Here is a 14,707-nt window from a genome sequence, read left to right as displayed (position 1 = left end):
GAAATAATACATAAAGTTCGTCGGATATAATATGTAAATTTCATTAAGGAAACAGGACATAAAATTTGACTTAAATAATTTTATAAACAATTTGATCACTCCAAAATAGATCCTACAACAAATATAAAAAAATTAATAATTGTGTATTCATTGATTATCAGCACAAATATATTCAATATTCTATTAAAGTTATTTTATTTGATAAACTTCAATAATCTTCAATCAACTTAATAGGATAACTTTGAGATAAAAGAGTATTCAATTAGGAAAGTTAACATTTACCAATATTTTTCGCATATCAATACAACATCTTTCATAGCGAATATTACACTTTATACAATACATATATGGTTTTGTTCCAAAACAAGCTAATAAGGAACCTTCGAAACAACTTTAAACATAATTCATTTATACTCAATACTCACAAGAATTTGACTAATACATACACTATAGCCGTATTCACAAAATTCATGAAAAGCAGAATAGCATTTGCCACTAATAAACTTCAACATATTTTTGGATCAATCACAGAATATAGAATAAATCTTGAGATATTGGAAGAAATTGCTATATAACTCTACTATCCATATAGCAATAACTTGAGCGTTGTTATCACAAAATTTCATACAAAACTTAACTTCCCGTAATAACAATTCGGAATGAAATTGTTACAGAAAACATTTCGTCGATATTTGATAAATAATACTCATGAATTTGTATACATTTCCATGTTTTCACTTCTGACTATGTATAACTTGTAGAAAACTAAAATGAAGACCCAGGGTCAGATACTGAACCTTGAGAATTTGACTGTCCACTTCTCTATCGTAGTCGTAATTATGAACATACGGACGGCTACGGACAAATCACAGCCTAGCGCACGAGTTCCAATTCTATCCACTATCACATGAGTAGTGCTATTTATACTTTAAATTGACTGCCGATTTCCTCACCTTTTTAACTTCAATGAAATCGTTACACACATCCAGCAGTATATTTACAAACAAATGCAACGTATATTTTTTCCTAATTATGAATGTAAAAGTACAATAGTCATCTGTCAAAACAAAAATTAATAATTTAATTATCTATACCCAAGTAATAATAATATTCTAACTACAAAATAAAAAGACCCAAAACTAAAAATTCCCAAAATAAACTACCTAAATACAAACAAGAAGTCCCAAATCTAAACGTCAAAACGTAATCTATAGTCTTAAAAGTCCAAGTACTAAATACATTCATAAACAAACATATAAATAACTAGAATCCTGAAATAACTATAGAAATCAAATTTTCCATAGATGTGTATAAATAAATGTACAAAAATTCACAAAAGTAAATCCCCACGTTAAGCGGGTTTTCATATCCAGGCTCCTAACTATGAAAACATTTACGATCACTCCAACCCCAATCATTTCACAGATTCAACCTGTTGTATATAAGTTACTAGGACGTAAAATTGAATGTAGTTTATACGAAAAAGATTTTTATGCATTGCAACACCTGTAACGCCCAAATATTCACCACAAACTTATAGTCGTATCGAAATAAACAAAAAAAAAATGTGGAGCAGAAAGTAATTTACACAAAAGTCTAAAGAAGCTCAGTGAAAACGTACGAACTGGTGGAGCGGTTTGGGTGAATAGTCTATCAATCATAAGTGTATGTGTTCAAACCCTGTAGGTATTATTCAATTTTTTTTTCTTTCTTAAAAGTGTGTTCATATTTTCATCAGAGGACTGAGAACATTTCTTTGATTAAATCTTTGGCAACTACTTTTCTCTCAAATTCGATTAGAAAGGAACATTATATGAATTACAGATCTAAAATCCAAAGCTGAAAACAAAATATTAAGTATGTTCAATATTTCATTATTATCCTTTGATTTGCACTGATAAAACATTATTAGTCCACTTTGAGCATAATCGAAAATATGGCCACGAAGGGGGAAATTTATGTCGACAAGGTCTCAAATTCTCGAACAGGTAATGCCCTGAAATCATCACTGTTTGAAAGGTTTCCTTAACAAATACCTAGGTAGAATCAGGGGCGGATCCAGGAGGGATCGGGGCGTTCGCCCCCCCAGAAGAGGAAACTTTATATATAAGGTTTCTATTTATATATAAGGTTATATATAAAGGATAACTTTATAACTTTATATAAATACACAGGAAGCTACATAACTTTATAGTTACTTCTTGTTAGTTAGTACGAATAATTACGACTACGATTTTGTTAACATAGTCTGAGTGGGGGGAATAAAATATTCCAACAAAAACTAACGCTATGGGACATGTACTGGCAAAGTACATACATAATTGGTATTAAAGAACTAAAGAAGTATATATATATATATATATATATATATATATATATATATATATATATATATATATATATATATATATACCAGCTGAATATACCCGTTCTTCGCATGGGGCCATTACTTGGAAGTCAACGCTTGTGGAAGTATTACTATTCATTTCGGTGACCGCGAAAACTTTGGATGTGACACTAATATCGATCATTTTGGATTACTTTAAAATGTCTCGGTATCCCCCCTCTCCGCTGACTCCCGGCCGCATACAATTGTAGCTGAATTTGCAAGTCATCGCTAATGAAAGTCTCACCATTGATCTCACCGACTGCGAAAATTATGGAATTGACGCTAATATCGGTCATTCTGGATTATTTTTACATGCCTGAGTATTCCCCCTCTGACTTCCGGCCCGCATACATAAATAGCTGAATTTGCAAATCATCGTTAATGGAAGTGTCACCATTGATCTCAGCGGCCGCGAAAACTATGGATTTGACTCTAATATCGGTCATTTTGGATTATTTTTACATGTCTCGGCATTTCGTGTCCTCTCCCTCCCCGCTGACTCCCGGCCCGCATACAATGGTAGTTGAATTTGCAAATCATCGCTAATGAAAGTGTCAGCATTGATCTCACCGACTGCGAAAATTATGAACCTGACGCTAAAATCGGTCATTTTGGATTATTTTTACATTTCTCAGTATTCCCCGCTGACTCCCGGCTTGCATACAATTGTAGCTGAATTTGCAAATCTTCGCTAATGGAAGTGTCACCATTGATCTCAATGACCGCGAAAACTATGGATAGGACACTAATATCGGTCATTTTAGATTACTTTTAAATTTTTCGGTATCCCCCCCAACCCGCTGACTTCCGGCTCGAATAAGGTGAATTTGGAAGTTAATGTGATCAGTTTCACCATTGATTTCAGCGACCGCGAGAACTATTAATTCGACACTAATATCGGAAATTTTCTACTACTTTTACATGTCCCGATAAACGCCCCCCTGAGACCCCCTGGTTCGAATTTTGAGAAAAACGTTTAACTCTGATCTGGAGCGTGAACCAAGGTATTTGTGACTAAAATTTGGTAACTCTCGGTCTATTTGTCTGGTTCCCAAGCCGGTTCCAGTAAAAGCCCCCTGAGACCCCCTGGTTCGAAATTTAAAAAAGCGACTTCGTCTTGATCTGGGGCCTGAGCTAGGATCCCTGACCAAATTTTGGTAACTCTCGGTCCACTCGTCTGGTTCCCAGGCCGCACACGGACAGACAGACAGACAAACACACAAACAAACTCCTTATTTTATTTATATTAGATAAAAAATTAATATACTGAATATCAGCTCTCCAACTTGAACGGCTTGTGAGATACTAAATTTTTCGCAAAAATTCGGACCCTCTTAGAATATGTAATATAATGAAATCGATACCGAATTTATGATAACTTCCTAGTTGAGATTGAGGCCTAAGTATATTCCAAAAATCATTTCATTTGACTTTGCAATTTGGATATGATGATCATGCACACATAGTTACATTCAATTTTTTATATAATAATTCATATATTACACATGATTGAAACATTTTTCCCAGTAGTTAGCTCCTGTAAGAAATCACAGGCTGCGTCTCAAATAAGTCCTATTGCTATTATTACAGTTGCAAATATCAATATCTAAAATTGCCTGAAGTTCTTTTGTCAATAGAAACAAATGAAAAGAAAAAGGATGCCTTGAAAGTAGACAAATTCACCAGTGTTCAGAAGCTGTCTACAATGCACTCAGCAGAATGAGTCTGTGGGTCGTAATACATTGTTAAGTCAGAGTGGGGGGTTGCAGTGGGTCACGTTCTGTTGACCCGCGGCCCCCCGACCCGCTCCATCTCTGGACTGTACATACGGATAAAACAATCATATATATGTATTTTAACCTTCTTGATTTTACTGAACCTTCACTAATTTAAGATAATTTACAAAAAATGCAGGAAAGCAATTATTAATAACATATATAAAAAACATAGAAATGTATTTTAAAGGTATTGGTGTACTCAAGACTCGAACTCGAGTTGCCTACTCAATAAGCAGACCCCTTACCGACTTATCCACGGCACAACATGCAATTTGTCGTTTCGAAGCGTTATTTCTAATGGGTGTATTACGTAACACCGCTACCAGATGTCAGTAGTGATGCGATCACCCATTTCGCAGTTACGAAATCACTCTTTTAACCTCCATTAATCCGATTTTTATATACCTACAATTCTCTCTCTCTCTATATATATATATATATATATATATTGACAACAGTAAGTAAGAGTATAGATTAAGTTATTCTTGATTTTAATCTACAGAACAAATGCTTTTAATGAAAACATGGGGCCTGTTGCCGTAGATAGCTAAAGGCCGTAAATAAAATTCAAACTTCAAGTGTAAGTTGGGTAACTCCCGACAATGGCTGGTTTAAGACGTTTGATAGCGCCGGTAATGGCTGGTTTATAAACACATTTGCTATAGCGTGTGTAGGTAAGTGGTTACAGCGTCTGACTGTTATGCTAAGGGTCCGGGGTTCGAGTCTCGGCCTGGACGGAGTTACATTTTTTCAAAGATTTAAACACTATAAATGATGTTCGCATTTGATGCTGAATGAGATTTATCCTATGAAGGGAGAAAAACCAGGACGGATACAGGGGGCAGGAGGAAAGACTGACACTGTTTATCCTTAAATGTTAAAATTTAATTTATTCCCATGTCTTTTTCTCTTTCCTTTCCCTCTTTCCTTCTTTTCTCATTTTGTTTAGCTTTCCATACTTTTTCGGTCTCTGCATGATGCGTATTATTCTTTTCGTTTCCTTTGCATTAATTCCTATCTCTTTGATCTTAAAGTGAATGGATTTTCTGCAGATTTATCTCGTGGTTGTTTCTCTAAGTGATGCTCTCAGATAGTAATACTTTTTCCTCCAAATGGAGGAATATCCTGGCATGTTATGTTTTCGGGCACGTGTTTGCTGTCATGTTGGTTGTCCAACTATCAGACATCGAGTGAAACTATTCTGCTACTGGAGAAAGCTATCATTTCTTATGTATCCAACCTCCAGTTTGTACTGTCGCTGACTGTACAAGATAGACCTCCAAATGCCATCCCCTCTTTCTCGAAAACTATCAGGGTACAAACAAAACTTTTTCGGTACAAACGGTACGAACGATTTGCTTTCGAATGGTGTATTTCATTTTTTGTGCTGTGATACGGGGGGCTATTTTGGCGCCAAGATAGCCCCCCAATATCTGCCCCTCTTTCTAGAAAACTATCAGGGTACAAACAAAACTTTTTTCGGTACAAACGATTTGTTTTCGAATGGTGTATTTCAATTTTTTGTGCTGTGATACGGGGGGCTATTTTGGCGCCAAGATAGCCCCCCAATATCTGCCCCTCTTTCTAGAAAACTATCAGGGTACAAACAAAACTTTTTCGGTACAAACGATTTGTTTTCGAATGGTGTATTTCAATTTTTTGTGCTGTGATATGGGGGGCTATCTTGGCGCCAAGATAGCCCTCCCAAATGTCCTCCCCTGTTTCACGAAAACTATTAGGGTACAAAAGAAACTTTTTTCGGTACAAATGATTTGCTTTCGAATGGTGTATTTCAATTTTTTGTGCTGTGATACGGGGGGACTATCTTGGCGCCAAGATAGTCCCCCCCAGTTGACCTCTTAAGTAACCCTATAAGGAAAATGGTACAAACGAAAATATTTTCTGTACAAACGGTACAAACGTAGTACAAACGAATGACCTAGTCATTATTTCAATTTTCTAAAGGGGTGGGCTATCTTGCCAGACGTGATTTATTCATATAGTGAAAAATTTGATATAATATGTTGTCAATTTCGACGGAAATTCCCTTTATCCCATTCCAAACCATTTCAAAAAAATCCCACGAAATGGGATATTACCCAAGGGTTAGCATCACTGGGATATAACTACAGTTGAAAAAGAAAACACATGTAATATTCCACTTCATTAAAAAAATACTTTTCTACAGATGTTAATTGCCTAGAATATATCTAACCACAGAATTGTATATATAACTAACGCTGTTAATTAATGACTTAATATAAAGTTGAAAAAATTTGTGTATTACATATCTGTGCTGGCATCTTTGTCTCCAAGCCCATAGATTTACATTTTAAAAAATGATCGCGTTTTTCTTCTGAGTGAACGAATTTTTAATCGGTTTTATTTTGCTGTTTCTTCTTCAAAATTTGCAGTACAAAAACATAACTTAATGTATAAAAATTAATTTTACATATGGAGACATCTATAATGTTAATAATTATAAATAAAATTTACTGTTAGTTTAACTAATACCAAATTTAAAATTTATAGAAATTCATTGCCGTAAAGTAAGGAACATTTATAAGATTAAAAAAAAAAAAAAACAGCTAAACCAAACCAAACAAATGCCCGTTCATTTTACAAAGAAGAAACTAGAAAAATGCAGAAATAAAGTGAAAGGAAAGAACCTTTTTCTACAGAAATAAAAGGACTGAAAACTTAAGATGGTACAGGTTCTTAGTGTCTAATATACATTGACCTGCCACTGAATTAGGCACACCTACCAAATACCGTACGGCCTCTCTCTCTCTCTGTCTTAAGAACTGTAGCTTCTGGATGTCGTCTCACAAACCATGCGTCCGCCACAGCGGTCCACAGCTGGACTATGTTCATTGCTGAGAGCTATTTGCTCCGTACAGTCCTTTCCACATCCCACAAATATCCCACAGGACTCAAATCTGGGCGGAGGCCTGCACTAACTGAAGATTGGCAGAATGTTCCTCGAACCACTGAACTGTGCCTAAACGGACATGTGGGCTGGACAATTGTCTTGCTGGAAAGTGCCCGTCCCATTGGCAAGATCCATGGTCATACACAAGTGTACATGGTTGCCCAGGATGTTTATATACAGGTCAGGGATCTTCTTACGCGGGTTAATGGTCCCAATGATGCCCAACTGAAGGCTCCTCGGGACAGAATACACCCCCAACACCTTGCACTGTACCAACTCGACATGCGGGATCCATGGTGTCATATTATTGTCGTCAGTTTCGCTTTCTCCCATCGGTGTAATGGAACTGGAACTACTACTCATCACTCCAGGCCAGCGCCCTAACTTAGATTTTTTCTGGGGGTGCAAGCATTAATACGCGTATTTGGGTCCCCTAGAAAAAGTTGTTTTTCTAATTATTGGCCCCCTCTTTCCATCTTTCTCTTACTCTTTTTATGGGCCTCCCGGAGCCTATGAACCCTCCCGCACGGCAAGGTCTGCGGAGCCATTTGTTGCCCCTGGGCCCGTTCCATATATGACAAATTAATTAAGGGGAGAATATTGACAAATCTCAAAGACATGCGCATAAATATTATTTCTAGGGCCCCTAATAGTAGACTTTTTTTTACTGAAATGGGCCCAGACTCATTTTTATTTTAGTTACCTTTTGTGTGCTGTTTTGCTTATGTATTGTAGTGAACCTGTTTGATGCTTTCATTTATAATTTCATGTTCGTATCGTATATGGAGTAAGAAAATTTTGTCTTAAAATGGGTCCCCCTCGAACGGCGTGAAGTCCACAAGTTACGGCCATGCTCCAGGCTATCCCTTTCCGCTGTTCCGTGGTCCAATACCTGCGTCTTCGAGTGCATGGAAGGTATTCAGTCCGATGGTGGCCAGTAAGCAGGGTACTCGGGTTGGTCTGTGGTGCTTGGAGCTAAGACGATACAGGAAACGTTGAACTGTCCGGGAACTAACACCTCAAATGGTATCTTCATTCAGTTGAGATGTGATTTGCAACAGGATCTAGCCCCTATTGGTTCTTACTCGATACGGCTCAACCTGCACATTCCACGTTTATTGAGGGTTCACTGACCTTTGCATTGTGAGCGGTTCCTGGATTTCCCCAATCTCAACATCCTTGCAACTGTGGTACACGGAAACCCCAGTTGATTCACACAAGATCTGAAATTGAGTGCCCCATTTGCCCAACACCAGTATGCTGTCCTCGTTCGAATACGTCTAAGTCCCATGCTTTACCCATTTCGATTGTCACGAGGACTGTCCCTTGCAGCCACAGGTCCAGCCTATTTATGAAAATGAAATGAAATCTTTCTGTTTTACGTCCCACAGTTATGCCGGTGATGATGAGAAATGAATGAAATGGTGGAATGAAGAAAGTGGAAGGAAACGGGAGAACTCCGAGAAAACCCACGAACACGGTGTTTGTCTACCATAGGGTCCACACGGCGAGAGCTGGGATCGAACCAGGGACCCCAAGCACCGGAGGTGAACGCTCTACCGCCCTGCCTGTTTTACCGAGTACTACCCGAGTTCTAGGGGCAACCTATATGAGTGCTTGGAAATACAAGAACTTCAGTCAGGTGACTAACTCGGTGGCTTGTCAGTATGTATATATATGTAGGTGGTCCTTATTTTTCGATTTACGGCTTGTTTTAAGTCTCACCGCCTAAAATGATTATCAAGGTAACATCACATCACATCAGTCCAAGGTACCCATGAGAAAAAATAGCTCAATTGAATAGCTAACAATAAATTGAACCGAGCGAAGTAGCTCAAGTGGTGGAGCGTTGGCTTCGCATTCGGGAGGTCGCGGGTTCGATTCCCGCTGCCGACCATCCTGATTGGGGTTTTCCAGGGTTTCCGTCAATCCTACCAGGCAAATGCAGGTCGATACCTTCCCAAATCCTTTCCATTCTTGTTCTTATGGTTATATATCCAGTATAAAATACCCTCAGAGCTGTATTGGGTAATTGTTAAATAAATAAGTAAATAAATGGTGCCCCAAGCGACCTCAAGTTTTGAATCTACTTATAATATAAGCTGCAATATGGGACAACGGTATCTTGTGAGTGTGCAAAAATAATTGTAAGTTTATAAATACTTATTATGAAGGTAATAATCATGTAAAGTTCGAAATAACGTCGAACGTGTGTTTGTGGTGAAAAGCACCCCAAATCGTGTCCTATTAAAAATTTTGACGTGAACCTAAGATGGCCGCAATGATGATGCTGTACAATAATCGATGCAGTTTTACCTTTATCATCCTCATTCAAGATATGGTGTCACCACCTCTCTTCTAAGCTTACAAGGTACTTTTGCATCATATTGAAGATGTATTACAAATGCATTAAAAACTGAGCTCGCTTGGAACATCTTTTAATATTATTTAATTGAGCTATTTTTCTCATGGATTAGTTTGTATTATATGAAGCCATTCTAGACCAAAAAATCTAGAAAAAATCTAGGGTGGGACTAAAAAATCTTGTGAAGTCGAAATATTAGGACTAGCCTAATATCTATATACAGGGTATTAATGAACTATACCGACAAACCGTAAGAAATTATTCCTCACATCAAAATAAGAGAGGGGGCCGTGGTGGCTCAGTGGTAGAGCGTTCACCTCTGGTGCTTGGGGTCCCGGGTTGAATCCCAACCCCCGCCAAGTGAACCTTTTGGTGGACAAACACCGTGCTTGTGGGTATTCTCGGTGTTCTTCCGTTTCCTCCCACTTTCTTCATTCCACCATTTCATTCATTACTTATCATCACCGTCTCCTTTAGCCTAACCAGCATAACCGTGGGACGTAAAACTCAAAGATTTCATTTTATTTTCAAAATAAGAGAAAAAAAAATTATATCGACCTGTGTGGAAAAGCACATAGTTCCAGAGCCAGTACCGTGCCATGAGGAGAGCGAGCGGAACGACGGCCCCGGGCACCGAAGTAAGGGGTCGCAAAATTCGGGAGGAAAATAAAGAAAAGAGAGTTAAAATTATGTAAGGGGGCGCCGCTGTATACTCTCACCCTGGGCGCTGATTTTCCACGGCACGGCACTGTTCAGAGCTGAGGCTGTCCAAAATCGCAGAAAAGCTAAATTTCAACACACGCTTTCTCGAATTTGTAAAACCGTGTAATAGTGGTCCATATCCACGTAAAGAAAATAATACATACATACTAACTAACTAACTCTATGGTCTATGGAACCCGAGGGTTCAATGCTGCGTTCACAAAAGCTCTCTATTGACTACTGACCTTAGTCAACTGGATCCAGTTTCTACTTTGTATTACTATTTCTGTAAGATCCATATTAATATTGTCCTCCCATCTGCATATAGGTCTTTCTAATGGGCATTTTCCAATCGGATTTCCAGTCGAAACTTTGAAACTGTTCCTACTTTCTTTTATTCTGGCTATAAGACCTGCCCACCTGATGCTCCTGCAATTGGTTACCCTAACAACGTTTGGTAAATGGTATAAATTATGTAGTTTCTCGTTATGAAGTTTCCGCCATTCTTCATTCCCGTTCCTCTTGGGTCCGAATATTCGTCTCAGGACTTTATTCTCAAATACTTTTAGTCTGATTCCTTTCTTAAAATAAGTGATCATGTTTCGCAACCATACAGCATAACAGGCATAATTATCGTTATATATATATATTTTATGCTTCAAATTCCTCATCAGTATTCGCGACGACAAAAGATTTTGAACTTAATAATAACACGAATTCCCTGCTTTCAGTCGACATTTATTTTTTTCGTGAATATGATTTGGTCTGTTAATATTGATTCCAGGTATTTAAAAGTGTCTACTTTATAGGAAGTATTATTTTGGATTATCGAAAGTCATACATACGCTATCCAAAAATGCATATTTCATCAATGTGCAATGGGTGTGCAGGGGATTCATACAGGGTATAAATTCTAGACATTATCTCAACAAAATTCACAGATGCACTCTTACTACTTTAAGGAAAGTTCCAAGTAGGAAAAGGGCAAGCCTTGACAACCGTGGACACGGAATACTTCATCCTTATAAATGAAAAAATCATGAAAAGTACCTTGACAAAACACATCAGAGCGCGTGTTATTCCGAACACGAAAAAAACCCATGGAACTGGCTGTTCCTAATACTTCCAACTTCCCACCGAGGCCTTCCGTGTCCACTTTTGTCCAGGCAGGCACGTAGCCCCAGGATTTCGCAATAGATTGGGGTCCGTGACGAAATACCGTGGTTATCATACCAGAGGATATATCATTCTAAACTATTTGATTGGCGCCATATATTTGTTCGTTTAGCCAGGATTTCGTAGTGGGGGGTGACATGAAATACTGTGGTTACACACCAGGGGATCGATCAGTCTAAACTATTTTACTGGCAACATACCCATATTAGTTTGTTAGGACAATAAAATGAGGCTATGTTAGTAAGTATTTTAATAAAAAACTATGAAGAAATCTTCAGTAACAGAATATTTAAAAATATTGAAAAATATATAGTTTTTCGAGGTTATTCGAACTCGGTCCTACTTGTCTTCTTTCTTCTTTTTCTTATCTTCGTTTAATGCCGTCAAGGATAGCAACGAGATCTCTTTCGTGAGTAAAGAGATCTTATAAAATGGATTAGTGTTGCCGCTAAATTCAAAATGACTCATACATGGTGATTCTGGGCCTTTCTTAAGTTCTACCTGAGAGTCTATCTGATCAAACCGGTTTATCGATCGTAATTTGTAGTCCATAGGATTAGCATGGAGATAGATGGAATCCAGATGCTCCGTTACAACAATATCAATTTTCAACTTGACCCCTTGGTTTCCTCTACACAAAGCTGCTCATAAGACAGAGTAACTAAATGCTTTGTTTCATCCTTCTTTAATATTTTTTATTTCTGGATCCGAAGGGGGGTGAGGAACCCCCGGACCTCCCTTGGCATGTTCCTCCAAGTGCATGTTCCAGGCTTACCCTCTTCTTACTTTGAACCCACCTTGAAATCAGAGCATATCTGAAAATTCTCTTGAGACCATGTGTGGAAATTATACCCTGTAGAGAATCCCCTGCACACTCATTACACATTGATGAAATATGTATTTTTGAATTGCGTATCTATGACTTCCTCTACGCTGGTACAGAACATCACTCCACAGTTTCTCGAATTCGAAATGGTGCTTATTGAAATTTAGCTTTTCCACAATTTTGGATAGCCTTAGCTCTGAAACTACGCACTTTTCCCTACGGGTCAATATGAACTGTTTGTCCTATTTTGATGTAAGGAATCACATCTTAGGTTTCTTGGTATAGTTTATTAACCCCCGTATATTGTAATGTACTGTGTGCTTGTGTTTACAAACATTATACACGTGTTCCTATTTATAAACAACAATATGCACCTTACGATAGAGTACTAAGCCTTATGTTGGAGTACTACAAGTTGTAGACGAAAAAGACTACAGCGACATCACGGATCATATGACGATGAAGGAACAGCAGCGCCACCCTCTCCTGCAGCGCTTATGTAACGGAGAGGATCCCATGAACAGCCATCAGTTTCGACTGGTTAAATACCGTTCTGGGCTTCCAGTGGAGCCTAGGAAGTACCTACCTTAACCCAAAGCCTTAGCTTGCATGGAGTTAACTGTTCCTCCTCCTCTTGGCTTGCAGTGGAAACTTGTGGGAGATTTTACCTCTCTTTCTGCATGAAGTGAAGCCTTGTCAGGAACTTAATCCCTCTCTGCTTGCAGTGTAGCAGAGAGTATCCTAGACCCCCTCACGTAGTTCACTACTGAGTAATCTTCCCAAGACCGTCTGGTCGAAGGGACACTATACCTACCTTATATTAAAGAATTTGCATTACTATTCTATACTTGTAGAACACTGTACACTTGTAACAAAACCCGATAGTGGAAAATGATTCCGGACTGTAATTTGCTCCACCAAAGATCTACCTACCCCTATATAGGGAGAACGTTACAATATATTTATATGTATATAAGTACTTTTGTTGTAAAACTGGTAGTAATGCAATTCATCCACTAATCACTGTACCGTTTCCTTTTATTTACAGGAAGATAGAAAAGAAGACGAAGAAAGTTCTGATGCAGAGAAAGAAAAACATCAGAAGTGTTGTTCTTTTATGCGGACGCCTTTGGACAATTTGGTAGACGTAAGCAAAACAGGAAAATTGGACATAATTTCTATGGTGTTGTTTCCTGTTGCCTTCTTCCTGTTCGCCATCTTGTATTGGGCCACCTACTTAAGCAAGAGAGGTTACCTTCTTGCTCAAATAGAAGAGACTGAAGGATTGGACAACTGATACGGCTATGAAAAAAAAAAACAAAGTGATGGGTTGATGGACACGGCATAGAAACCAAAACCATGGCATGGACCTGTCATGGTGATGCTGAAAGCCAGCCAATCAAATTAGGTGGTTGATTTAAAAGGAAGGGTTGAACAGAAACGTACGGTGATTTCTAGGGAGTTTTCTTGTGAGCTAGCTCAGATTTTGGAAATACTAATGCTAATTTATTTGGTAACACAGTACACCAATATCACGCTTACTTGCAAAAATTGTCTTGAAATGAAATGAAAAGTTAATCGAATCATTTCAAGGAATAGGTACCTCCTATTGACGAAATTCACTGTATTTTTCAAAGAGAGAGATCCATCACTTCCGCACAGAATATGTTAATATGTGCAGCACTGAGAAGTTCAAAGAAATGATATCCTCATCGGTATTTCGTGATTTTACCATAGGATTCTCTCTCTCTCTCTCTCTCTCTGTCCCTGGGATTTTCTCTAACCCCCATGACTTTCAGGGAGAACATGCAAGAACTATGCAATAATCTTTCACAGTTGTATAATGACAACTTCTATCAACTTTAAGAGTTACTGTCAATACAATTCTAGAAAAGAAAAGTGATATACTCAAGAAACATTGTTTTTCAAATTAAGTTTTCTATTTCTTCTAATTTTCCCTATCTCATTTTATCTATCCCGTCCTATCGAGTGAAGTACCAGGCAACTAGATCTACAAAGGGATAGCTAAGATTATAGTTGTTCTTCAAGTAGGTTTATTAGGAACGAAGACGTGTACGAAATTGTTGTACATATGTATGTTTACTTTGTGTATACAGCATGTTTGTCTAAGATGCAACCAAGCACTGACTTTCACTTCTGCCGAATTCGATTCCCAGTGGGAAAGCACTGAATGTATTACAATGGTATGTCCAAGTTTCATGCAATCTCGGGGCTGCAAATGTGTATGAAAAGTTTCTCTTCTTATGAGTTTACAACATTGAACGAGAGTTTCTTTAAAGTAAGCGTAACTCACAAGAATGCGAACCTTAGTTCACCTTAGTTTCTTTCTAAATTATGTGTTTGAGTGTAAAATTAGCTGACATAATGTGAATTGAGTTTGGCTCCTACCCCAATTATGGGTTTTAACGTTAACTTAATGTAGGAAGTTCCCATGTCTCATTTCCAAATTGAGTTGAGCTAAGCACAATTCAAGAACCGGTGTATCGTTCCATGTAGTTTTAGACAGCATAATTATTCT

General features: G+C 37.9%; 1 protein-coding gene across 1 annotated transcript in view; it reads left to right on the top strand.

Annotated features, from left to right (window-relative positions):
- Positions 1-13,620, top strand: part of LOC145681712 (uncharacterized) — a 70,749-nt gene extending 57,129 nt beyond the window's left edge. The window contains exon 3 of the mRNA XM_081753326.1: positions 13,217-13,620. Within this exon, the coding sequence (XP_081609452.1) occupies positions 13,217-13,465 (249 nt within the window). The 3' untranslated portion in view covers positions 13,466-13,620. The remainder of the gene's footprint in view (positions 1-13,216) is intronic.
- Positions 13,621-14,707: the final 1,087 nt, after the last annotated feature.

The sequence above is a fragment of the Thermobia domestica genome, chromosome 3 (genome assembly GCF_964235325.1).
Source record: "Thermobia domestica chromosome 3, izTheDome1.hap1.1, whole genome shotgun sequence".
Lineage (NCBI taxonomy): Eukaryota > Metazoa > Arthropoda > Insecta > Zygentoma > Lepismatidae > Thermobia > Thermobia domestica.
Note: the sequence above shows the minus strand (reverse complement) of the source record. Positions and strands in the feature narration are given on the sequence as shown.